Source organism: Salminus brasiliensis, chromosome 16, assembly GCF_030463535.1.
Source record: "Salminus brasiliensis chromosome 16, fSalBra1.hap2, whole genome shotgun sequence".
NCBI classification, from domain to species: domain Eukaryota; kingdom Metazoa; phylum Chordata; class Actinopteri; order Characiformes; family Bryconidae; genus Salminus; species Salminus brasiliensis.
In genome coordinates this window covers 7,519,588-7,543,860 of record NC_132893.1, presented here as the reverse complement: position 1 = coordinate 7,543,860, position 24,273 = coordinate 7,519,588, and the positions used below count along the sequence as shown (strand labels likewise).

The 24,273-nt window shown below is 39.0% G+C and overlaps 3 protein-coding genes across 4 annotated transcripts; 1 reads left to right on the top strand and 2 right to left on the bottom strand.

The window, feature by feature from the left end:
* Positions 1–544: 544 nt before the first annotated feature.
* nudcd3 (NudC domain containing 3) lies at positions 545–8,242 on the bottom strand. 2 transcript variants are annotated; one of them, XM_072659496.1, is made up of 6 exons: positions 7,896–8,242; positions 6,433–6,731; positions 5,821–5,953; positions 4,562–4,705; positions 3,625–3,813; positions 545–1,292 (listed from the first exon to the last, which is right to left on the bottom strand). In XM_072659496.1, exons 1-6 carry the CDS (start codon positions 8,091–8,093, stop codon positions 1,182–1,184), a joined length of 1,074 nt encoding a protein of 357 aa, XP_072515597.1. In that variant the 5' UTR covers positions 8,094–8,242; the 3' UTR covers positions 545–1,181. The 2 variants fall into 2 exon arrangements, with proteins under 2 accessions (XP_072515597.1, XP_072515598.1); XM_072659497.1 differs by having other exon boundaries at positions 5,821–5,950.
* A 1,288-nt stretch (positions 8,243–9,530) lies between these two features.
* On the top strand, positions 9,531–13,202 carry mrps24 (mitochondrial ribosomal protein S24). Its single transcript, XM_072658906.1, has 4 exons — positions 9,531–9,611; positions 10,045–10,125; positions 11,075–11,186; positions 12,138–13,202. Exons 1-4 carry the CDS (start codon positions 9,573–9,575, stop codon positions 12,419–12,421), a joined length of 516 nt encoding a protein of 171 aa, XP_072515007.1. The 5' UTR covers positions 9,531–9,572; the 3' UTR covers positions 12,422–13,202.
* Positions 13,203–13,740: 538 nt separating this feature from the next.
* Positions 13,741–24,078, bottom strand: gnsb (glucosamine (N-acetyl)-6-sulfatase (Sanfilippo disease IIID), b). The gene is made up of 14 exons (XM_072659179.1): positions 24,039–24,078; positions 23,194–23,383; positions 22,520–22,579; positions 22,173–22,376; positions 20,982–21,047; positions 20,601–20,699; positions 19,416–19,583; positions 19,261–19,343; positions 18,458–18,576; positions 18,276–18,379; positions 17,779–17,880; positions 15,939–16,049; positions 15,733–15,840; positions 13,741–15,129 (listed from the first exon to the last, which is right to left on the bottom strand). Exons 1-14 carry the CDS (start codon positions 24,053–24,055, stop codon positions 14,980–14,982), a joined length of 1,581 nt encoding a protein of 526 aa, XP_072515280.1. The 5' UTR covers positions 24,056–24,078; the 3' UTR covers positions 13,741–14,979.
* Positions 24,079–24,273: the final 195 nt, after the last annotated feature.

Here is a 24,273-nt window from a genome sequence, read left to right as displayed (position 1 = left end):
AAATAAAAATCGTCTCTTAACAAATCTATAAACAATAGGAGTCAAAACAAATATGCAATATTAAAAATGATATAAAAGCAAAAAGAAAACCAACAAAATATAGAAAAGAAATGCTGAAAATAAAATAAAATCGTAAAAACATTGTGGAAACAAAATCCCAAACATTAACTAAAATCCAAACAATAAAACTAAATAATAAATGCTAAGTCACAAAACCTAAAGGAAAAAATTTAAAATTCAATGAAAACAATGTTCCTCTGTAGAATTCAGTACCTTCTGTAAGCTCTCAGAAAAAAGTTACTTAATTGAAATTTAAGAGTTATGTTTGAGAACATAATTGTACTGTCAGATTTTTTAAATATAAAAACATTTTGGTTATGAAAAAAAGCATAGGCTTTGTGAATGTATTTTTTTTATTATTCTTTGTATTTTGTATTTTTGAGAATATATTTATGGTTATTTATACCTCGGGAATTAAAACTGTCCAAATTGCCCCCCCCCACAAAAAAAAAAAAACGCAGTCATATCAAACTGAGAAAATGGCTCTGGTTTTCTCTAATGTACTTTATTGAGCTCAGGCACAAGTAACAATCAAGAACAAAAAACAAAAACAGAACACATTTGTTTGAATATTCATAAGTCAGCAAAACCTTTCCATTGACTTTTAAATAAACTTGGCTCAAAAACATATGGAGATGTGCTGAATGTAACGTGGATACATGTAAAACATCATAGTCTGAATTTGGTTAATAAAACCTTTGGCTATTATTATGCACATTCACTTCATTGTTATTCAGTAGGTAACAATTATGTACAGAAATCCTCAACCAAATCTATACTGAAGGGGTGAACACCATTTTAATAAGAATATGAACCATGTAATGTTGATAACAGCCGGCCAAATCAACCACTTACAAAATAGTTGGATAAAACCAGTTATAATCAGACCCAAATGAGTCCCCATGCCACAGAGTAACCTACATATTTCAGAAAGTCATTGTCACATCCACAGCTTCAGCAATTCGGATGCATTTTTGCAGTCCTTTTCCACTACTTTCGTACTATGCATCACGCTGCAGTGTACTCCTGTAAACTGCTACCTCCTGTACTGTCTGAGCTGAGTAGTCAGTGCTTGCTTCAGAGTGTGCGCTGCATCCAGCGACTGTCGAACATGCTAAAGCTCAAAACTGGACAGAGCTTGGCGGTATGTCAAACATGGATGGATCAAACTGTTGTCCTTTGAATGGTGAACCCTCGACATCCCAACCCTTCTTTAGCATCTCATGAACTTTCTGAAACACAAAAACACAATAAAGAGCTCAGTGGCTAAATTCAGATTTCCCAATAGTCCAATTTATTCACTCCAAAAAGCATGTTAATGTAAAGGCCTTGTAGCTACCAAGCAAGCACATTTTCACAACTTCAAAACATCAAATGCTAAATGCCTTAAATGTAAATCAAATTCACAACAGTAATAGTGTGTCAAAGTATGTAGATGTAAAACTTTTAATTTTTTTATTTTACATTTAATTATTTAATTGTAATTATTACTGTTTAGTTTAACTATTTAAGCAATTTGTTTTTGCAGACATTTACAGCGGACATAAGTGGGACTTACTAGTAGGATTGGGCAATTTCCGCTTTTTGCATATCATTATACTGTCTCAAAATTATACAGCGGTACAATTTTACTAGTAATAACTGCTGAGCTACTGACACAAGTGTTGCCAATAAAAACATCCTTGTGCTGCTTTTCAGTCGAACTCAGCCTTGCTAAACTTGCAACTATGGTGAGCTTGTTTTTTTTCCCCACCTGCTTTCAGAGTGGGACATCAGTGACAATCAGAGCTCCCACAGCACCCCCACCCTGTGGCTCTCTTAAATGCACATGGCAGAATAAGCAATGAGTAGGCTGATTACCTGCCACTATAACTTTCTGAAACTACTTTTATTCAACACTTTGGGGTAACGTAAAAAGGCATAGGTGAAGGTATGCACTGTTTTAAAAAACAAAAGATTTTTCATACAAACTGTTTAAACTGAAATTCCAAAAAGCTTCAAACAAAGCTGTATATACAACAGAGGGTTTTGAATCTTTACTCTGAACGTGTCCTGTGGCACCAAAACATATTTTTTTACTCTCGTCAGCACATTTCACACCAATGCTGTGCATATTACACGTAAACTGGGCGCGCGTACCCAGCCAACCCCAGTGGTGTAAAATAAAACAGGGCTCATTAGACCAGACAACCTGTTTTTGTAGCTCAAAGGTCCAGTCCAGTTGCTTACAGACATGTATAAAATACTAGATACCCAGACTTGAGTAAAAGTACAAGTGCTCTATCAAAAACATGACTTGAGTAGAAACGGAAGCGTCCTTTAAGCTCCAGACTTAAGTGGAAGTACTAAAGTATTTATATTTGTTGTACTTAGGTTTTGCAAGTAATCTATTCTAAAATGTACTACTTAAGTACTGTAAGTAAAAGTACAAGTATTGTGTTATATAATTATATATACAAAAAGCAGTCAAAAGTCTGAATATGATTGTTTATATTATTTATATATTTATATAAAAACTAACTAAGACAGGCTAAACAGCACTGACAGTAACCTGCCACATACAAGTGTTCCGTATGTAAAATTAAGTAAGGAGAGCAGCTTAACACACTGAGCTTCACTCTCTGTGAACTAAACTACAGTTAAAAGATCTCAGGCCATTCGACCACATACAAGTATATGAAGGTGGTGAAGATGGTGTTTCTTCTGGTGGTTCTTTTTCCATCTGGGACTAAACTAACATTAGCATTAGTGTCCTCACTGCAGCAGCGGAGTGAAAGGAAGCACGGCAGCAGGCACGCTCACAGCCTGATTGCTTGTTCTGCTCAGTGTTGAGGCGGCTTCATCATACCCAGTGACAGTGCATCTACCACTCTGGCCTGGTGATAATGTGGGTTTGAAATGATTCGTACCATTTTTATAATTGTAACGAGTAACGATACAGTACATAAACAATGTAACAGAGTAAAAATATTAAACTCATCCAAAACATGTAGTGACGTAAAAGTGGAAGTAGGAGAAAACAATAATACCGCAGTAGAAACAGATACAGCATTTTAGCACTTCCTTACTATACATGTCTGAATGCTGTATGGAAGCACTTTTGCTGGTAGACAGGGAGTAGCATGGGCAACCTGATTGGTCAACAGCTACGCAAACAGTTTTGCCCAGATAAAACTCTGATGAGTCCTGACGCTAAATTTTTGATCTGGCCCTCTTTGGACCACTGTTGGTAGTTGACCAGTTGAATACGGCTGATCAGGAGTCCATGCCATTTTGGAGATGCTCCCACCCAGTCATCTGGCCAAAATAACTCGGCCCTTCTCAAGGTTGCTCAGGTATTCACACCTGACCATTTCTCCCAGTTACTGTCTAACATTAATGCCAGACTTTAATGTACCTTTTAAAAGATGATCAAATGTTAAAAAAAAAGAAAGAAAGGTTTTCATGACCTAACCTTTTACCAGTGCATTGCCAGTGATTTGGTAGTGTCTGCTTCTCTGCTTCAGTGTAAGAAATAATAAAAATACTTTGAGAACAGCATGTCTATGCTTTTCATAACTTTACCATCTCATGGCTCTGGGGTTTTCCTTGCAGTTTTTGATTGTAGTCGAAGGTGAGACGGTCCAACACAGCATGCTCCTCTTCATCCACGGTGGCCATGGAGCGCTCACGGTTGATCTGGTTCACGTCGATCTCTTTCTCACCTTTGAGCACGGCGCTCCACCACACTTCCCCAATTTTACTGAGAGACAACTGAGGGGGAAAATGTCAGGAAATCCATTGTCTTGCTACACTGCATCAGTTTGATTCCTTTACATGAATATTCATTAGATTAAGTATATACACAAAATAAATTTGACATGCTTAGAGATGGAGATAAGCTTGCCAAAAAGAAATAATATGCATTTTATGACATGTGTACGTATAAGAATTATTTTTCTCTGGGTTCTCTACTTCTCTGGGTTCCCAAAAGCCACAAACACAGTTGTTCCTCCTTCATAAGAAAATCCAGGAGACTCAAAAACAGTAAAACAGGCAAATTCCAAAAATCGTGACTTATTTACACCCCCAAAAATTTACATTACCCTGCACACTGCTACCTTTCCTGTGGCATACAACAAAGAGTAAGAAGGGGTGGACAAGGCTAAGCTAAAAGCCAACAGTGCCTTATCTTCTTCCTTAAAAACCCGCAAAAACAAACTAGAGAAAGCCAAACGGAAGGGAAGGGAGTAGGAGCAAGGCTAAAAGCTATCTGTCTACAATTTAGGCAGCTTGCTAACAGCACATTGCAAGGGAACACAATGGGCAAACAGCAAGAAAAATTGCAATGTTTTCAATACAGTGTAATAAAACTATGCTATGCTATGGGTCACTCCTGTTAGCCGCTGGTGCCAGAAACAAGCAAATACAGAGCTTAACAAGCTTTTTTAGTGAAGAAAAATCATTCAGCATCAATCAGCATTTTCTAGTATCTGCAGTAATAGGTGAAAACAATGCCTACTAATACACAGCTTCCAGGCTCCAGACTCCACAAGGAATTCTCAGTGTTGATTTTGTTTGTAAATTCGCCTTCCAATAAGACTTTTTCGGACGCTCCATCCTTCACTGCTACACGAACTCCACTTGACTGTAGATTCACGGACACCTGTAATGAGAAAAACAATAATAAGTCCATGCTGCTGATGATGAACGATTAATGCGGTTGAGTTACAGACTAAAGACAAATATTTTGAGGATGATTATTTACTATTTCTGCTGATCGGACTGGGGCGAAAATGGAGCCATGAATGCTGAGACAGAGCTTTCTGCACAGATGGTCATTAACATACGAACTGTCTGCCTGAATAACACTGCGAGTGTCTGTCAACTGTACTCTTAAACAAATGTGCTCTTTGAGCGCAATACTACAAAAATAGCAACACCATAAAAGAACTACTTTTGGTTTCCTAAAAAGAGAAACCCTTGGTGATGGGTCATTCTTAATACTGCAGTATCACTGGACTGGTAGTGGTATGTTAGTGTGTGTTGTGCTGCTGGTGTTTTTGCACTGCTAGGATAGGTGTACGTATCTGTCACTGTATTTTGTACAGTGAAATGTGTCCTCCGCATTTTACCAATCTGTGGTAGTGAACACCCATACACACATTAGTGAACTAGGGGCAGTGACAACACAAACACCCAGAGCGGTGGGCAGCCAACTCCAGCACCCAGGGAGCAAAGAAGGAGAAGGGTCTTGCTCACGGGCCCAACAGTAGCAGCTTGCCGGGACCTGGTATCGAACCCACAACCCTATCATCAATAGTCCGGAGCTATAACTGCCCATGCCAGAGATATCCAGCCAACAGCTTCCTGTGGCAGCATCCTGTGACCACTGATGAAGAACTAAAGGAAGACAAACACAAACTGTGCAGCAACAGATGAGCTTCTGTCTTTGACTGTACATCTACAAGGTGGACCAACTAGGTAGGAGTGTCTGATAGAGTGGACAGCAAGTGCACTGCTCCTGCAGCGCTGCTGTGTCTGATCCACTCATACCAGCACAACACACACTGACACCATGTCAGTGTCGCTGCAGTGCTGAGAATGAGCCACCACCAAGTAATAATATATCATCGGCTCTACAGTGGTCCTGTGGGGTCCTGAGAGAACCAAAAGTACTTTTATTTTGAGACGAGTAAAGAACTGAATTCATTCATTAATTCTGTAGGATCTGGACGATAGTCGTTTGGTCTGCTTTGGATAGCTGTAACTGTCCGGTACCTGTCTGCCCTTGACAATACTGGGTGGGACAAAAACTCGAACTTCCACATCAGTGTAATCCTGCGACCAGCTGTAGTTTTCTCTGACAGCACCATTGTAGCTGTCGGAGTTGGCTTGAAAACTGGCCTGCCTGCTAGAAAACAGACAGATTGCATCAATAAATGACAGGGTCAAAGGTAAAAGAAACCAGAACAATTTGCATCAATGTCCAAATGCAGACACAATTAGTATTAGCTTAAGGCCACAATGCCCAATGCCATGCTTGGGCTAGAAGGCTATCAAGCCCCTCAGCACTGGGTTCCACAACTGGTTCTTTGGAGAGATGGAGCTCCATCCAATACCGTTGGGGTGGAACACAAATACTCTCGCAACAAAATGCAATGAATGCTCTTCCGAAATCTAGTGAAAAGCCTTTCCCAATTGTTTTTTATGTATAGAATTTTTAAATATAAATACACAATGTTTTCCATACAGTGGTGAGTGTCCTGAAAGCATCTTTTTTTTGGAATTCAGGATTGGGCTTCCACAAACTCTTGCATATTAAACACAAGCGAATGTCTCTCAAACACAGTTCATACATATAAAAAGGCAAAGTAAGAATGCAACACTTACGCTGCATTTGTACTGGAGGCCGAGGCAGAGGCCGAGCCGGCCGCCACCGCTGGCTGATCACTCTCTACAGACTGGACACTGTTTTGTGATTGGGAGTCTACGACTGCAGCAGCAGCTGGCTCTGAGGACGAAGCTGCTGCAGGTGTGGATTCCTGCTTGACCTCAACGGGCGCTACTTCTTCTGGCTGTGACTGGACCTCAAGCTCTTGAGCTGCAGGGGGAATTGCATTCACCTCCTCAGCAGGCTGCATCGCCCTCTCTCTGTCGTGAGCAGCCAGCTTTTCAAACAGCTTAAAAGTCTGGAGAAAAGGGCAAAACAGGAAGCTTTTAACTAGCAGTGTTAAAACATCTTGTAACTTTAAAATAAATTAAAATAATTTAAAATGTAGTAGTAACTTGATTTATCACTACTTATGAACATTGTGTTTAAAGTGAAAGTCAAATTTACTTTAAAGTGAAATGTATTTAATACAACCGAATTCAATTGCTCTCTCAATCCAAGTTCAGTCAATCTACCAAGACATGTTTGACATCCAAAGGGGGGCAGTGGTGGCTCAGCGGTTAGAGCACCGGGATATCGATAACAGGGTTGTGGGTTCGATTCCCGGGCTCGGCAAGCTGCCACTGTTGGGCCCTTGAGCAAGGCCCTTTACCCTCTCTGCTCCCCGGGCGCTGGAGTTGGCTGCCCACCGCTCTGGGTGTGTGTCTGTACTCACTGCCCCTAACACATGTGTGTGTGTGTGTGTGTGAGTGTGTGTTCACTACCAGATGGGTTAAATGCGGAGGACACATTTCGCTGTACACTGTACAGTGACAAATACGTGCACCTTTCACCTTTTTCAAAGTTATACAGAGGATGATGATTAGTGGGGTGTAAGCTTTCATTTCTTGTGAGCTACGTTAACTTCGTATCTCCACAATAAATTTAAGAGAAGCAAACATGCCTCGGCTGATCGACTACATTTGGGTTAATTCAGCATTTTAACTCAGCATTTAATAAATATATATATATATATATATATATATATATATATATATATATATATATATAACCCAAAACATGGCAAATATAATTAAAAAGAAATGAAGGGTAAAGTAGGGTAACTAGATAATATTCTACAGTAAAAACAACAACAACTAATAATTAAAAATACATAATAATTATATGTATATGTATAATTATATATATATGTATATATATATATATATATATATATATATATAATTAGATATGCACACTCAAACAAATTAAATTAAGGTGTTTTTTTTATAACTGATCTGAAGGTGAATTCTGGCAATTATTTGCTGAGTCAAACTTAAAATGATCAAGACAATTTAAGGTCCCAAACGATCTAAGGTTTGGTTTCTCCGGGTAGTTGTTGTCTCTTCACTGTGGGATTTTGGTTAAAAGGTGAAGGTAAACAAACGACGCAGGAAAAGTTACTAAACAGATGAAATCCCACCTTAAGCACCATTTTTTCTGCTACTCCAGGTGGAAACCCCATGCGGTCATTAGGGCTGGTCAGCAGACGATAGAAATCCGTCTTTCTGTACAAAAAGCCAAAAAAGATCTGCAGGAAATTTTGGATGTTTCCAACGTGCTGCAGAATACCGAGCAGCGCATTATCGTACAACTCCGTCATTTCCATCGGCGAAGACATTCTCCCGAGACTGCGAAAAAAACACCTAAATAAAATACAACTACTGAAAACAAAACTTGTGCTAAATTAGATAAAAAAAAGAGATAAACACTGTAGAACAACTCACACACTCACAGAACATACGAGACTAACAAGAGGACACAGGCTTACTAAACACTTCCGAAGTCATTCACCAAAATAAAAGTGTTTCGTTATCTTTTCACAACTCGCAGATAATTTGTTATTTTAACCTACTTAAATTACAGAAATGTTGTAAAAAAAAAAAAAAATCCGACTCTGCTTCATTTGCCTCACATATTTTGTGTCTGTGCATTAGAAACAGCATCTGTCACTCTACTGACAGGAAGAGGAAATATAATAAAAGTTTGGACACAAAAAAATAAATAAGTAAAAACACTAATATTTAAACGTATACATTGCATTAATGATTACTCAATTGTGCGTATTTAATAAATAAATACAAAAAAATCTATATTTGGAGTACTTTGCATTTGTTTGCCATATTGCAACAGCACATGCCAAAAAGTCTGCAACCTGCAATGCACACATAAGGAGAACAATTAATCAATTAATTAAAAATTGTCACCGCTGGCGAACATCTGCATAGCACGGGCAATGGGAAACTTTTATTACAAGTTTAAAAGATAGTGGGATTCTTATTTGTCAGTTTGTTTGTATATATTATTATTATTATTATAATATTACGGACCCTGGATATTGTTATTGAATATTGTAGTTGTAGTATTCCTCCAGTAGAGAGCGTTAAAAACGCGTTCAATGTAAGTGCATATTGGACAAACTGGCAGGGGAGCTGCAGTGCGACCATAAAGTCAATTAATTTGACACCAAAATACAAGAATTAGTATAACAGACCTTCAAAATCAGAATCAGAAATACTATATTGATCCCAGGATGTGGAAATTGCAGTTGTTACAATTACAGCCGTTCGTATAAGAATTAACACTCTATAAAATGTAAAACAAACAGAGAATAAAAATATTTACATGTATATACATTAGATAAATATAATAAAATGGTGATGATGAATATGGAACATACTGTATAAAGCATTCGAATTATTTCTATTTCTATTTCTATTCTATTTCTATGTACTTCTGAGTTACTGCACACATATTAAAATGAATTACATTGCTACTATTATTCCACATATGAACAGTGTAATTTGAGTATTGCACAAATGAACCATAGTGTCAGACATGGAGAGAGGAGTTATAGAGTTTGATGGCCACTAGTAGGAATGACCTCCTGTGAGAAGCATGACTTTCAAATGCTTTTCAAATCCTATTATTTATATTAAACGTACTGCTACTGAGTTAGTCTTGACATCAACATATAAAAATAGATATAACAAATTCTATAAATAATTTAAATGAAGTCCGCAAGGGGGCGACAATAAAGCTTTGCGCCGTACAGGAACCGGATAAGCCCCCTGATGTAGCGGCTACATGCGTAACAGAAATGGCGGCGTCCTTGAGCAGTCAGAGGAAATTATTAACAGTAAGTAAAATGGGTTTAAGAGAATGATTTGCTCATTGTTCAGAAATTGTTTGTACGTACTTGGATTAAGCCACGTGTGGTTAACGTGTGCTGATAAATGTTTTTTGTCTCATGGAAACCAGTCAGCAGTGGAAGCATGTGAATTAGGGAGTGTTTACAGTGTTTTTTTTCTCATTATTATTTACGTTATTTAAATTTTTATGTGCTTTTTTTTTTATAACATTATATATAATATTTTTATGTAATACTCACGTTTTGATTTGGAGCAACCTGCAGATAAATAAGGAAGAAAAATAATTTAATTAAAATGCGAAAACTGCAGTCAGGATGACTTAATTTTAGGTTTAAAGGCCTAAATTCAAAATTAATAACGCTGTAGTGACGTATTAATAAAAGCATTCATGACTAATATGTGTTATGTTCCCTCCTTTAGACCCTGTGTAGTCAGTTGAATGGTGCGGTATGGCTGAACTCTGGAAGGAAGAGCATCCACTCCACTGCAGTCTGTTATAAGGTATGGAGGACTATATCAAAATCCTTATAAATGCTAAAAAGGTGTAGTTTGACATGCTATAGAGAGGTGGGCAGCATAGATAGACTTGCACCCTGTTCAGACTCATTATTTTAAGTAAAAAAAAAAAAAAAAGTGATTCACTATAAGAAATGTACAATATGGCAATTCCTGCCCATTTCTATTTGCTGAATTTAACATATTAGAAAACATAAAGCATGACAAAGTGTGCCATAACCTTTGAGTGTGCCATAACCTAATATGTTACTTAACAAAAAAAAAAAAAAAGTAGTTGCCTATTTAGTATTATATCATCGCTGTTACAGACAAATCTTGTATCTACATGGTTTGCAGAATCATAGATGGTTGGGTCAGAATATGGAACCAACAGCATCTTAAGTCCATATTCTGACCCAACCATCTATGAGCCTCAGCAGAAGATGAGATTCTCCATGTAATGGTGTAATGGTGTGGGGGATGTTTTTGGGCTCACATTGGGCCTGTTAATACCAATCATTGCTTGAATGAAACAGACCGTTTTAAGAATTGTTGTTGACAATGCGCATCCTTTCTTGACCACATTTCTCCTAACGGCTACTTCCAGCATGATGATGCACTATGTCACAAAGCAAAAGTCTCTTCAACTGGTTTCAATTAACATGACAATGAGCATGAGCTCACTGTGCTTCCGTGTTCTTTCCAGTCATCTCAATCCAGTAGAACAGCTTTGGGATGTGGTAGAACAGGAGATTCTCATCATGAACGTGTCCCATGAAAGGGTCATGACACTGTAAGGGTCTGCCCGAAAGTCCCCCAACTTCAGTGTTGCAGATTAACAGAAGATATGATTGGTGTTTGGCACTGCCCAAGCCCAAGTTTTGCGTTTTTAATACCTTGATTTATCTTTAATGCTAGCTGCATTGTAAATGGATCTGTTGGTTTCTCTTAACAGAATCGTGCAGCCCGAATCCGTGGGGGTAAAGGTGATCGACCGTTGACCTATGAGCAGGCTATGCTGCCCCACCAGATTGCTCACAGAAAGGGATGGCTCTCCCATCATACAAGCAAGTCTTTTTTGTTATTATTATTATTTTTTTATTATTAGATTTTTCAATCTTTTATTAAGCATGGCCTTCATCTATGACAGACGGCTCTCTAAAACCCAAATGCAAATCAGACTTTAAGTGAGAGCTTGAACATTCCCCAATATGCCTTAATGCTACTTTATAGATACAAAATACATATGTTTAAATGTGTGGACACCCCTTCTAATGAATGCATTCAGCTACTTTAAGATGAACCCATTGCTGATACAGATGGGTAAAAGCACACAGCTTGTCTAGTCCCTGTATTGCCAATAGGATAGAATAGAATACACTCTCTGGTGTAGATAAATCTAAACGTATTGGCACTATGCCTAATGGCAGGTGTGGGCTAGAGAAGTATAAAGCCCCCCCCCCACCAGTGAGCTGTGGAGCAGTAGAACTGTGTTCTCTGTAATGATGATGCTCCATATAAATACCCTTGATTTAAAAAAAAAAAAAAGAAAAGAAAAGAAACAAAGAAGAAAGAATGCGGGCGTCTCAATACTTTTGTCCATATAGTGTATGTAGGACACTATATACACTAATTTGTACCAGCAGTTTTTTTCTATGGTATACAAAAGTTTGTAACACCTTTTAGTTTTAAGAGTGTGGGCCACTGATGTGAGTGTGGCCTAGCAGCGGGTGTAGTGCTGGTATGAGTGTATCGGGTGTAAAGGTGTTGCTGGGGTTTTTGCACATCACTGCTAGGTCAAGGGTGCTCCACCACTCAACAGTTTCCAGCCAAGACCTGTTCTGTGGTCAGAAACCGAGCATTAGTCAAGTTCTAGAGTACGACTAACAAACTGTTCATCATTCAGATGCACTCCAATATTTAACTCTACTTGGCCAGAAGTGACTAGCCATTGTGTATAACACTATTTGGATTTTGGAATATATTGACTGGACATTTTCATATGTGTTCTTCCCTAGGTAATCTCCAAGGAGAGAATGGTGCTGCAGAGCGGACCATAGAAGACGTCTTCATCCGACGTTTCCTATATGGCACCTTTCATGGGTGTCTGGCGAACGAAGTGGTTATTAAGCGCAGAGGCAACCTCCTGGTCATCTGTGCTTTAATAATACAGAAGTTCCCTCCTCATAAATTGTATTTCCTTGTTGGCTATTCTGAGGAACTGCTCTCGCACTTATACAAGTGTCCGGTAAAGATGGAGATACAAACAGTGGAAGAGAAAGTTGTCTACAAGTATCTCTAAGGTCTGGAGCTTGATTTATTCTGATCATGGAATAAGAATTGGGACTTGCAGCAATTTTTCCTTTCAGTTATGGCTGTTTTGGTTATAAATATCTATAAATATTTGTAATAATTCCAGCCCTGTAATAATTGTGCCCTGTATGTCTGACTGTCAATTCTGTTTAAATGGCTAATAATATTTTTTTGTTGTTGTTGTTGTTGCTATTTCCAGAATTTTAACAGTATCTGAAATGCTATGCTAAATAAAAGGGAGAGACACTAGATCTGGAAGCCAGAATCGAACCCATGTAAGAATAAAATACAAAAAACAAAAGTATCAAAAACAAATAAGTGTCATTTTGGGATTCACAGTTTTATTTTTATATATAGTGGCCCTTAATCCTCTTGATCTCCTTTGTCACATGCTAATGATATTAACGTTAGCTAGCACTACCTACCTAGCAAACATTTCTTTCCGCTGCCCTTCAAACCATATAGCATCAAGTAAGAATTTTTGTTGTCATAAAATTCATTCATTTTTTCAATTAATGGATTTACTTTTTTTTTTTTTACATTTATATCGCTAAACCCAATGTCACACACATTTCACATTATTAATTAATTGGAACATTAAATGTGTCTTGTTTTTTAAGTAATCTTCCATCAAAATGTGCAACTTGCTCAAAAGAACTTAATCTAACATCAATGTCCTGATTTCACTTAACAAGGATCACAAAGATGGTAGACTAAGCACTTAAGTAATTTACTTGGGTAAGGGAACTTATTTGGGCACTTTTCTTTTTTGGCCATGTTAGGCCTGTTGGTCTCCACTAGCCTTGTGTTTGCTCTTGCAAGTTAGGCCAAGTTAGCATGTTTGGCTAAAGTTACTCAAAATATTGACATAGTTTTGGTTCCTTCCAGAGTTGTCAATCGCCGGCTCTAAGGTGTATGAGTAGTAACATCGTAAAAGCAGTGACGTTAATAAAAGGGAAGTAAGATAATGAAGGGGATGTGTGAGACTCCATACCGCCTCCACACAGCATTAGATTTTTGATCATGTCACCATACACAAGTGGCATTCAATCTTTCACTTCCCACCACACTTACTGGACATTGAGAGACCCTCACTGCATTGTGTTCACTCAGAACTACATCACAGTATTGGGGGAGTTACTACTACTATTACTACAAATTCTTCATAGTACCAGGTGACATCACCTAGTTAAACAACTGCAGTATCAGGCTCTTTCACCAAAAGCAAGACCACATCATAAGGTATATCATGTAATTTAATTGTACAAATATTTTTTTTTGTAAACGGACAAAATGAAGAGGGTGGGGTTAAAAACTTTGATTCGCATTTATTATTATAATTATCATTATGTGAAACAAATGTTTCCTGTTCACCATTTCAGTGCAGAAGAAAAGGCACATAATTCCATCATAAAACACAACTTTGGCTTAATGCAAAAATATTCCCTTACATATCCATCATTCCTATTACAACAATTCCAGTTACAATTGCAGTGAAAAGGGTTATGGCACTGGAGTGTCTTCTCAAATATGTGTACTGGACTGGAATGAATGGTGCACACACAACAGAGAGAAAGACACCCGATACGTTTATTATTATTATTATTATTAATAATAATAACAACAATAAAATTGTGCAGTTGTATGTGATGGGCAACACAGGGTGTTAAAACTTTAAATCCTGCCACCATTACACAGGCTCACATATTAAAACTTTCAGGCTCTCTGCCATGTCACAGTTCTATTGAATAGGTACACTGTAGTTTTACTATTTCACTGAGTGTAAAAGTGCTCTATAAAGAAATTTGCTAAATTGTGCTGAAGCAAAGCCAGATTAAAGGTTGTTAAAATAGGGTGTAAACCGCTGTATAATAGCAGCAAATGGGTGTAGAAACCCCAGATGTGTCTGATGATTGGTATATCGCGCCACTCTAAAGCTACAAGTACATTCACATTTAAGGGACAGACTTCTTTTCATGACCACAGCAGGTCAAAACGTGGATAACCATTGGATGTCTATGCACATTACACTTTGTCTGACGCATTAAATTATATAATTTGTATAATCTAGTTTGAACAAATGGGAACAAAATTAGATCTTGGAACTTCAAAACATATAATTGACAAACTAGTGCTTTTTACCATTTAAATCATCCCCAACCATGGTACAGAACATGAACAGAACACTTTCACTTCCCTGTAAAATAATTTCATAAAAATAATATTCCACTGATTGTATGGAAAACTGGAATGGATCATTTTATATGCATACAATATCTCTCTGACAGCGTGGTTATTGTTTAAAGGTATTTACCGTACATCACGTAGTAATTGACTCAATGCTCAATTACTTCATGGCTAATAAAAGGCCAGAGTTTCCTGAAGAGACAAGTATAGCAGCAAAGGCTGTGTGTAAACACATCAGGGCCATTTTATGTGTTGTGAATCATAAAAGTTGGCCAACCTTATTAAGATGACGTGTACTGAAGTCAGTTTAAAACAAGAGACTCTCACACCTTTGCCTAAGCAGAAGGTGGTTTATGGACATCATTTGAGGTCCCTACAACTCTTTCCCTCACATGACTGGAGCTTAATGAGCCTTTGGTTCATGATCTGTAGAAGCGCCGGGTCCACCTTCTTCACAATGTTCTCCAGCTGGTGAGGGTCAGCCGTCAAGTTGTAGACCTCCACAAATGCCTGGGGGAGTTCAAAAGAAGAAAACTGGGACTCATTCAGGGTTATCTTTTCGAGAAAAGCCCTAACAAAAAGTCTACGTCAAATTCAACATTATATAAGAAATATATATAAATATATATTCTTAAGAATGGTTGGCGAATGAGGCCACATTCATGCACCGTGTTGTGGATTGAGTGCACTGCATTCTGAGCGTTGTAGTTATTTGACGATTGTAGTTTTGGCAACTGTTGTCACAAATTTTCATTTTTCATTGCCTTTCTCATTGTTTTAGTGTTTTGTTTTTTTGTTATTAAATCATCTGCTATTAATGCCAAGTACTTCATGAATCCTTTGGAAAAGGAACATGCTGAAATCAGTGCAGTGAAATCCAGCTGCTTCACTCTTACAAATAAAGATGTTGCAGAAGGTTCTTTGAGCATTGCCATAGAACCTGTTAGAGCCTGTTAATGAGATGAGAGTGTGAAAAACATTTAAGTCTTTAATAAGTTCATCATGCAAACCTCTTTTCTTAAACGGGGTCTTCTATGGCATCGCTTAAAGAGTGTAGTGGATACAATAATTATATGATCAAACACTGATGCATCACAGCGAACACGCACTTACCTCATTGTCCGCAAACTCACAGTATTGCACATTGTTGTCCTTTAGAGTCCTAACACAGGCATACGTATTGTTGCAGGCATCCTCGCAAACACAGTCTGGGAAGCAATTCTACAGAATCAAAAAGAAACAGTTTAGACTGAAAAAAACAAACACAACAGTTTATTTACTTAATCAATAGGGAGCGCCACAAATGTGAAATTCCTTACAGCCAATCCTGGACCGAGTTTAGGGCAGTCAGGATCTGTAGGAAAGTGACCCTCTCCAGTGTACTCCACCAAGAAGTAAGGACGTGAGGTGCCGTTACGTGCAGATGGAACCTTTGAGGACAGTGACAAACAAAATACTGTGAAAATTGTAATTTTACTCCTCCAACAAAAATCAAAAGCAAAGCAAGCAAACCCAGCCACCGCCTTTTTAAACTGCCACTGACGCAACATCACCAGACAACCAATGCGCTCGGAGGAAAGCACCAAGTACTCAGCTTTGATGCATCGGCTAGTAGCCACCTATGCTGGCCAGCATCACAATGAAGTGATGTAGAAAGAGAGAGAACCATCTACCCACACAGACAGAGCAAGCACACAGTGCTCTCTTTTGAGCTCCAGCTGCTGATGGCAAGCAGCATGACCCAGGATTCCAACCAGTGATCCTGGTCATGTCACTTAACTTTGAAATCAATTATTCACAGTCAGAAATCTAATTTGCTTAAAACAAGAACTCAGTTGCTTTGGGCTGCATTTCTAGCCTTGTATGGGCTCCTACTTTATTAATAGAAGACTGAAAATAAACACTGTTCAAATCTCATGATGATTTAAAGCAACATTATCTAGCATTTTCACCTTAAAATAACAGCTTCAAAATTATTGTGATGCTCCACTGACTGTAAAAGGGAGAACAGGGTCTCTGTCGTTGCTACTCAGGGCTTGGTTTGCTGCTAACTGCACTATGTAACGCTGGTAAAGTGGGCAGGACAACACTAACGCGGCGTAACGCTGCATACTCATATTTGGGTACAATCCTCCAATCTTACTCTACCACCTCAGTCCACGTGCTTTGCTTACTTTCAGTCGCTTACTTTCTGCATCTCTCAGCTTGTCCAGAAATGCATGTGTAAAGAGTGTCCTTTAAAAATGAAAATTTCAGACTGCAGGGGGAGCCCAGGAGCAATCTCAATTATCACATAATGTTGCTTTAACAATGCTTGTTGACCTAGTTTTGGCAAGTGTCTGTCTCTTCTAGAGACAGTAGTAAGTTCAAGTTCAATGTTTATTTGTTATATGCACAATGTCAAATACATATGTACATCGAAATGCTTGTGGTGAGGTTCATCTATCCATCAGGTATGCTTTTCTTTTGATGCTGGAATTTATGCAAAGTGAAGCAGGCTATTGTGAAACTTTGAATCCCAATACAGTGCTGTGAATGTAAATGCACCATTAAATACAATAATTAATCCCAAAAAGCAAAAGAGCTGTTTCTATTGTGAACAGAAACTGAGCATAAGAGAAAAAAAAAAACAGATCAGGAAGAAATGTGGTAAAGCTAGACTTGCAGAACCTCAGACCATAGACCACACGTACAAACCACAGAAGCGAAGGATAAAGAACACAAAGCTCGAGATGCAGTTTATTCAACATATCTGAAGGAGGATGTTTAGTTCTGTACGACCTCAAGGTTAGATAAATCTTTGGTTAGTATTTGGGAGATTAAAAGTGTGGTTAAAAATTTAATGATGATCTAAATACAACATGTCAACTATTGGAGGGTGCTTTGTGTTAAGACAGGCGTGGTTGCTGCAGTCCTGGTTCATTTCTCACCATTACTTATAAATAGCTAACTGGCCACCACTTCGTTTTCAGTTCTAAAGCCTAAAGAAGATTAATTTGTTTAAATGCAAAGGGATAATGACCAAAAACACAATATACTCACACCCAAAAACTAGGAATTTACTCAAATTGTTCTGCAACGATTTGAAAGAATGTAATTACACTGTAATTATACAGTGTAGAATTGGAATGTCTTATACTGTCCAAAAGTACTACTCACAAGCTGTGGTAGAAATGACTGCCCATCCATATTTAAGCTAGACAGATTGACTCCAGCAATGTCCAGGATTGTCATAGGCAGGTCAATATTCATCACAGGGTCCTAAAAAACAAAGACAAGTGTTACTGTACCAAACGTCAGGACAGTAGGGGTTTAAACCTCACAAATTCTTCAGTCAGATTTTGAGTCAATGGGCATCATTCACCAACTGTTCTTAAGTAGAAATTTCTTCATAAAACCATAAAAGAATATTCCGACATTCACCAACGTTTTTGAATTTGAGATTTGTTCAATGTATGAGGACAGTGGGATCCATCATTAGAAGAGCAGAGTTGAGAACAATTCTGCAGTTAAAATTCATTCAAATTCATTGTTAAAAAAAACAAACAATGAATCTGACGCAGACGTAGAACCAATTGAAAACAATTCTTAGGAAGATACTTGTGAATGAGGCCCAATGACTTTAAAAGTATACTGGATTCACAAATGAAGCTAACCTGCAGAGTTTGCTTAGGATTGATTCCTGGCCCCCGGACCAAAAGCGGCAAATGAATGTCAAATTCATACAGCTGTCTTTTGTCAATGGGAAGGGAGAACTGACCTAAAACCAGAGAATTTTATATTAATTAATAATTAATTAATAGCGCTATGAGGAACAGGGAGAAGTCAGTTAGTGTACCTGTGTGGTAGCCATTGTCGGAGGTAAAGAAAATGAAGGTGTTGTTTAACTCCTGTAGATCTTCTAGTTTCTTCACTAGCTTCTCCACCATGTCGTCCACAGACAGTAAAGTTTGCCACCTCCAAGGAACCCAGAAAACACAGTAAATACACTATTAATTTGAGGACAGACAGCATAAAGACACAGGCAGTGCAGGAGGTGCGATTGCACAGGGGTCAGGTGCAGGGGGTTAGAGTGTGGCCGCCAGGTTTTCTGAATCTCTATTAGACAGGCTCATATTGCAGGGCTGTGTATGGGAGAAAAACTGGTATCTACATGCAAACTATTAATTACGGGCACGGGCTCACCAACTGGACATGTGGTGGTCTAGAGAAATGTAGTCTGATCAGTTGAACTTCAAATTCGGAGTCCACCGTGTGTGTGCCTCAGCAGAAATTGAGACCAACAGCATGGACTCAACCTGTTTTGTGTCCAGGCTGGTGGAGGTGGTGTAGTGATGTGGGGATTGTGTACTTGGCACAATTTGAGCCTTTTAACGTCAATCATCACTTAAATGCTAAAGCCTATTTGAGTACTGTTGCTGGCCATGTGAATCCCTTCATCCCCACAAATTACCATCTTCTACTTCCAGCATGATGATGCAGCATGTCACAGAGCAAAACTCGTCTCAAACTGGTTTCATGAACATGACAATGAGTTCAGTCACCAGATCTGAATCCAGTACGGCACCTTTGGGATGTGGTTGACCAGGAGATTCACAGTTGAAAAGTGTAATGTAAACTACAAAATACAGGTGTCTTTACCTTTTACGGAAAGCATCATCAAGATAGTCGATGGAGCTGTTGGCCATGGGGTTTGGAGGCTGCCGCAGCAACCAGTGCTTGCCCTGAAACGAAAGACAATCCCCATCAGACGGACTACTTTGGCACAATGACACCAGGTAAACCAAACCATCTACCTTGCCAGGTTTGTTAAAGCTGCCGTCCCGCGGAGCCTTTACATCACTGAAGCTTTTCTGGTACTGAGGGGCTGCAGTCCAAGGGGAATGAGGGGCTGGTGGACACAGCATGATAAAGAAAGGAATCTGGGGGCTTCGCTGATCCAGAAAAGTCAGCGACTTGTTCAACTGGAATGACAAGAAACATGAAAGAAGAGATTTCCATGAACAAAAACTGGATTCTCAAATTACAAATTACAGGCCAGTGAACACTTTTAAATGAAAACGTCCTTCTACTAAGGTGTTTCTATTAATAAAGCTTACGTCTGTCATCTCCATTTCACGTGTAAGAGGTTAAACCCCAAGCTCACGCAAGATTACACATAGAAACTGAGCTCGGCTTCCACTTGGTGACCAATCACATGCAACACCAGAACCAAGAGACAGAGTACCGTGCAAAGAGAACAGCTGACAAGCAGAAGCTGACACAAGACAGGTTCCTAAAATGGCCCAAGACATTCGGTTTCCATCATAACAGGAAGCGTATGCCACCTGCAGATCAACACTTCTAACATCTACTGTAAAGCACTCAAATCAGACTCTCAATCTATGTAGTGCCAAGTGACTATTTCAGTAAAGCTGCTTTATAACCAGAGCTCAGAGCCGCTGTCGCTGTTGCTGCTGACACCTTTTTGTATTTCCAACAACTGCCAGAAACCTGTTTATCTACTGATTGCAGTAACAGTCAGTGATGTGTCTTGGACTTCCTCAAGGCCTTGAGGGCATTTTTCCAGATGAAAGTGATCCATCCTTCCCCTTGTAAAGCTGGACTTGATTGGCTGATTCTTCTGTCAGCTCCTAATCTGACATGAATCATGCTCTCAGTTCTACCAGTGAAGCCCTGACCAACGGGAGAGCTGTATTGTATTGTATCAAATTGGAACCTTGTCTTGTGACTTACTAATACACAGATCAGTCATAACATTAGCATCATTGCACAATATTGAGTAGGCACTGACTCCACAAGACCTGGTGGTCTCTGGCACCAAGAGATTTGGGAAACTTAATACTGTAAGATCTACATTTCATTCCATTCAATATATTAAATTACAGTAAATTCACAAAGACAACATTTTAAAAGATGAAGTATCTTTAAGCTAATGGCAGGTACTGCATTCTTTGACTTGGTTATCATTAAAGACTTACAATGAGGTCTGTGAGGTAGTCTTTTTTGTAGCTGTCTCCATGAACCTCTGGTTTTCCATTAACAGAGAGAGTATAGTTGTAGTACTTAGAGTTCCCCACCTACAGACACAAACAGGTGCTTTCACAAAGGTTTAACACTCTGAGATCTGTGAAAAAAAACAAAAGCACAATTTTCCCCTTCTAGGTCACATGACAAAACCCATCACAGTCTTGTAGGAGATCATGAAATTAATGACACTGCTTTTGAGGCAGAGGAAGTGAGTTGTAGCTAATCTGTGCATGTTTGAACTTTCGGAGGCCACAGGCTTACAAGGAAAGAGCAGTCTGCGGTCAAGCAATACAAATCAGGGAGATAAACTGATGACTGAGCACATGACCCACCAGAGCATGCCATTGGTCCCAGCCAGGAGGAACGTATGCCACACCCCCAGCCTCCTTCGACCCATACTGAAAAGACAGCAGAATGTTTACATACACTGAATAGAGCTGGCATGATGATGCTTTTTCTTTTCTGATATGAAAAAATTGAAATCTTGAGTACTTTAGCCTGGTACCAAAATTGATCCGATCTGATTTGTCTTCTTTAAAAAAAAATCTAAACTTCCTTTATAAACTAAGACCTCGTTTACATCTGGTCACTTTATGCAATTTATGCTAGTATGCAATGGCCAAGCCCACATAAGCCAGGTTTGACTATGCAGTACTGTGTAGATGTTTCAGGCACCTAAGCACATTATATAAAACCATTTATCTCAGCTATACAAGGTTTTTTTTTTACTGTTACCAACTCCAGTTCACATTAGAACTGATGTAAGGAGGGCCCAGAAATATCACACGCTGGACAAAAATATAGAGGAGGGCTTAACAATTTGCTTGGGGTTTAAGCTACAGGCATCATAACAGTAGTACAGGAAGGTTTGAATGGACCAGACATGGTAATGGTAACAATGTCCCTTTTTTAAACCATTTATCTCAGAAATAGAAGCCGTTGTACTATAGAAACTCCAGATCACACTAGATCAGTTGCAGAAAAAGACAGTAAAAAAAAAAGGAACAAGAATTTCTCATTCTGAAGAAAGTATTTGAGATCTTTTGAGCTAGTCTGAAGAACAGAGCTTGGTTCCAGGTTTGTGCTCAATTCCATTAGCAGCAGCTCACCTGATTTACCATCATTAAGCACTAATTTACTAGGCTAGGAATTGGATGATCACTATATATAAGTCTAGACTGTCAAGAGGAGAACTTTGGAGATGTTTTAATGAACACTGTGATGTAAAACCACAACATTTTGCTTACTTCAATGTTATTAGTATGTATCTCTGCTCTGTGTGTATGGAGGCACCATTATTGATGCAATGTCCAACTGGCTGAAACACTGCTGACGTTCATTCTTATATAAATAAACACAAACACAATGGGCAATATCGGGGTAACCAACCCGGGTCATCAAATGACAATCACCCCCCCCCCCAAACTAAGCCCTGACCATGCACAACTTTTACTATATATGGGCCAATGTCCCCAGGGGGAGAAAATGGAGAAGAGAGAAAAAAACAAAACAAAAAAACAGACCTGGTTTAGGTACTTCCCTCCAAAGAAGGTCTGATAGTCATTCTTGCTGAGATAGACGGGGAAGGCTTGTCTCTCTTGGCTGGTCTGCCAGATTTTGCTGCTGCAGTTGCCAGACAGGGAGTTGTTTCGGACCATGTGGTTATGTGGATATTTCCCGGAGAGGATGCTGCTTCGGCTGGGACAGCACAGGGGCGTTGCTGTGTACTGGAAACAAAAGAAAGAAGATCAGATCGTTAGTTCAGATGGGACAGAAAAGAAAGCCATGAGCAACTTCTCAGAGGTTCTGCTTTCAGGAACCACCAGCGTTTCTAAAGACACTGCAACACTCTCGCCACGCTCGCACTCACCGCATTAGAGAAAGTGACACCAGCATCCCCAATAAGAGCTTGCGTCTTTTTCATAGGAGTCTGTGGAGAGGGAGCAAAGGGGTGAAATGTCAGAATCATACTTGTATAGGCAGATATTTGTGGGTGGTGTAGCAGAGTGGATAACGCCACCACTCTTCTCATGGAAGACGAGGGTTCGATTTCTCGGCTGGACGAACATACCAGACTACACCAGTGAAAGTAATACGATTCACACTAAGGAAGTGTCGTTTTGATGAGATGACTGGATAGAATGACTTGCATCTGATATTATTACACGTAAAACTTTCATTAGTGAAATATCTGAAATGTATACAAAGAGAAATTGCATTAGAAAGATCTTACCTTTGAGTTTTAACTGATAAACACTGAGACATGACTCATACCACAATAAAGGCCTTGATATTTCTTCACACCCTTTTTTCATTCTATCAAGTGGCTTCGTGAGGAGTCATCAGAGATGCTTTCTCGCCATGTTGAGAAGTTTTTGAAAGTGTGATGATAAAAACTATTGGTTTAGGACATTAATTCAACTGCAATCATGCCAGCATGCCAGCATTCAACTTCAAGCATTTGAGATGAGGAACAACGTATGCTCAGTCATTTCTGACAGGCTTTGTCACAAGCCCTTCCCTATAGTCTTAAGTCCCACTCACCAGCCCACCAAGCTCCAAGTCCAGGTCGTCGGTGACGATAAGGACGATGTTGCTGCTCTTGGCGCATTCTCCACACCTGAGGCTGCAGGTAAGCAGGACGAGGAGGTGCAGCAGACAGCCAGCGGCCTCTGTCTGTCTCCAGGAACCTGCCATGAGCCCCCCCGCCTCAAACGACCCTTGGACAGTCCGGCTAGAGAAGACAGATTTAGAGAGAAGAAGGGAGCTCTTTAAAGCTGAAGCAGACACGGCCAGAGTGTGTGACTGAGTTTGAGGAAGTGCAACTGAATGGTCATATGACTGTAGTGAGTGAGAGAGAGAGAGAGTGTGTGTGTGTGTGTGTGTGTGTTTTAAGAGGGACTTTAACCTGAGTCTAATCATGGAACATAATGAAACTGAAGTGACACTTAAGGCCAGCCTTACAATAATAGGACAAAAATAAACAGAAATATGAAAACTAAATAAAAATCGAGGATTCAAGAGGAAAGTGGACAAATAACTAAATAAAACGTAGATATGTTAGATGAATAGAAATTGAATAAATTAAGCAGAAATTTAGCACTAGATCTAACTCGTTTCTGGCGACGAGAAAACATGGAAGATCTACTGAACACCAGTACATCATACAACCATACAAGTTTGACTTAATCCTAAAGGGGGAAATCAGCACAATTACAGCAGAACTAAATGAGTGAAAGAAAAACAAACAAAAGCCAAAAACTAAATTTATAGTACAGAGATAAAAAAAAAAAAGAAATAAAAGAGAATAATAAAATTACAAAAATCTGTTTATCGCGGGGTTATGTCGAACTAGTGTCGAAAACAAGTGAGTTCGTATATCATATTACAGGGAAAAGTCGTTCATTTCTGAGGAAACCCGAAAACCTGTTCTCCCACCAGTTCACCCAGCTGCGGTGTGTAGCTCACTGACTGCCTGTGACTGATTGGGACGATTTTGCCTTGATTAGTGCTTGCTAACATAAAATACGTTAATTCTGTAGTGCTTTAGTAAATAAATTCAGTGCGTTCAAATTTAACACAGTTTTTAATTCGTTTTATTCCAACTATAATCTAACTAAACTA

Bases quoted from the DNA above. Each gene is read 5' to 3' on its own strand.
- nudcd3 (XM_072659496.1), bottom strand. From the start codon at position 8,093: ATGTCTTCGCCGATGGAAATGACGGAGTTGTACGATAATGCGCTGCTC. The intron at 6,732-7,895 runs GTGGGATTTCAT...CCTTTTCTCCAG, and splicing joins CAGAAAAAATGGTGCTTAAG to ACTTTTAAGCTGTTTGAAAA. The intron at 3,814-4,561 runs GTAGGCATTGTT...TTTCCCCCTCAG, and splicing joins AGCCTGGAAGCTGTGTATTA to TTGTCTCTCAGTAAAATTGG.
- mrps24 (XM_072658906.1), top strand. From the start codon at position 9,573: ATGGCGGCGTCCTTGAGCAGTCAGAGGAAATTATTAACA. The intron at 9,612-10,044 runs GTAAGTAAAATG...TCCCTCCTTTAG, and splicing joins GTCAGAGGAAATTATTAACA to ACCCTGTGTAGTCAGTTGAA. The intron at 10,126-11,074 runs GTATGGAGGACT...TTCTCTTAACAG, and splicing joins CCACTGCAGTCTGTTATAAG to AATCGTGCAGCCCGAATCCG.
- gnsb (XM_072659179.1), bottom strand. The intron at 18,577-19,260 runs GTAAAGACACCT...GGTTCCTTGGAG, and splicing joins GATGATGCTTTCCGTAAAAG to GTGGCAAACTTTACTGTCTG. The intron at 15,130-15,732 runs GTAAGTGCGTGT...GAACTCCCCCAG, and splicing joins GTGAGTTTGCGGACAATGAG to GCATTTGTGGAGGTCTACAA.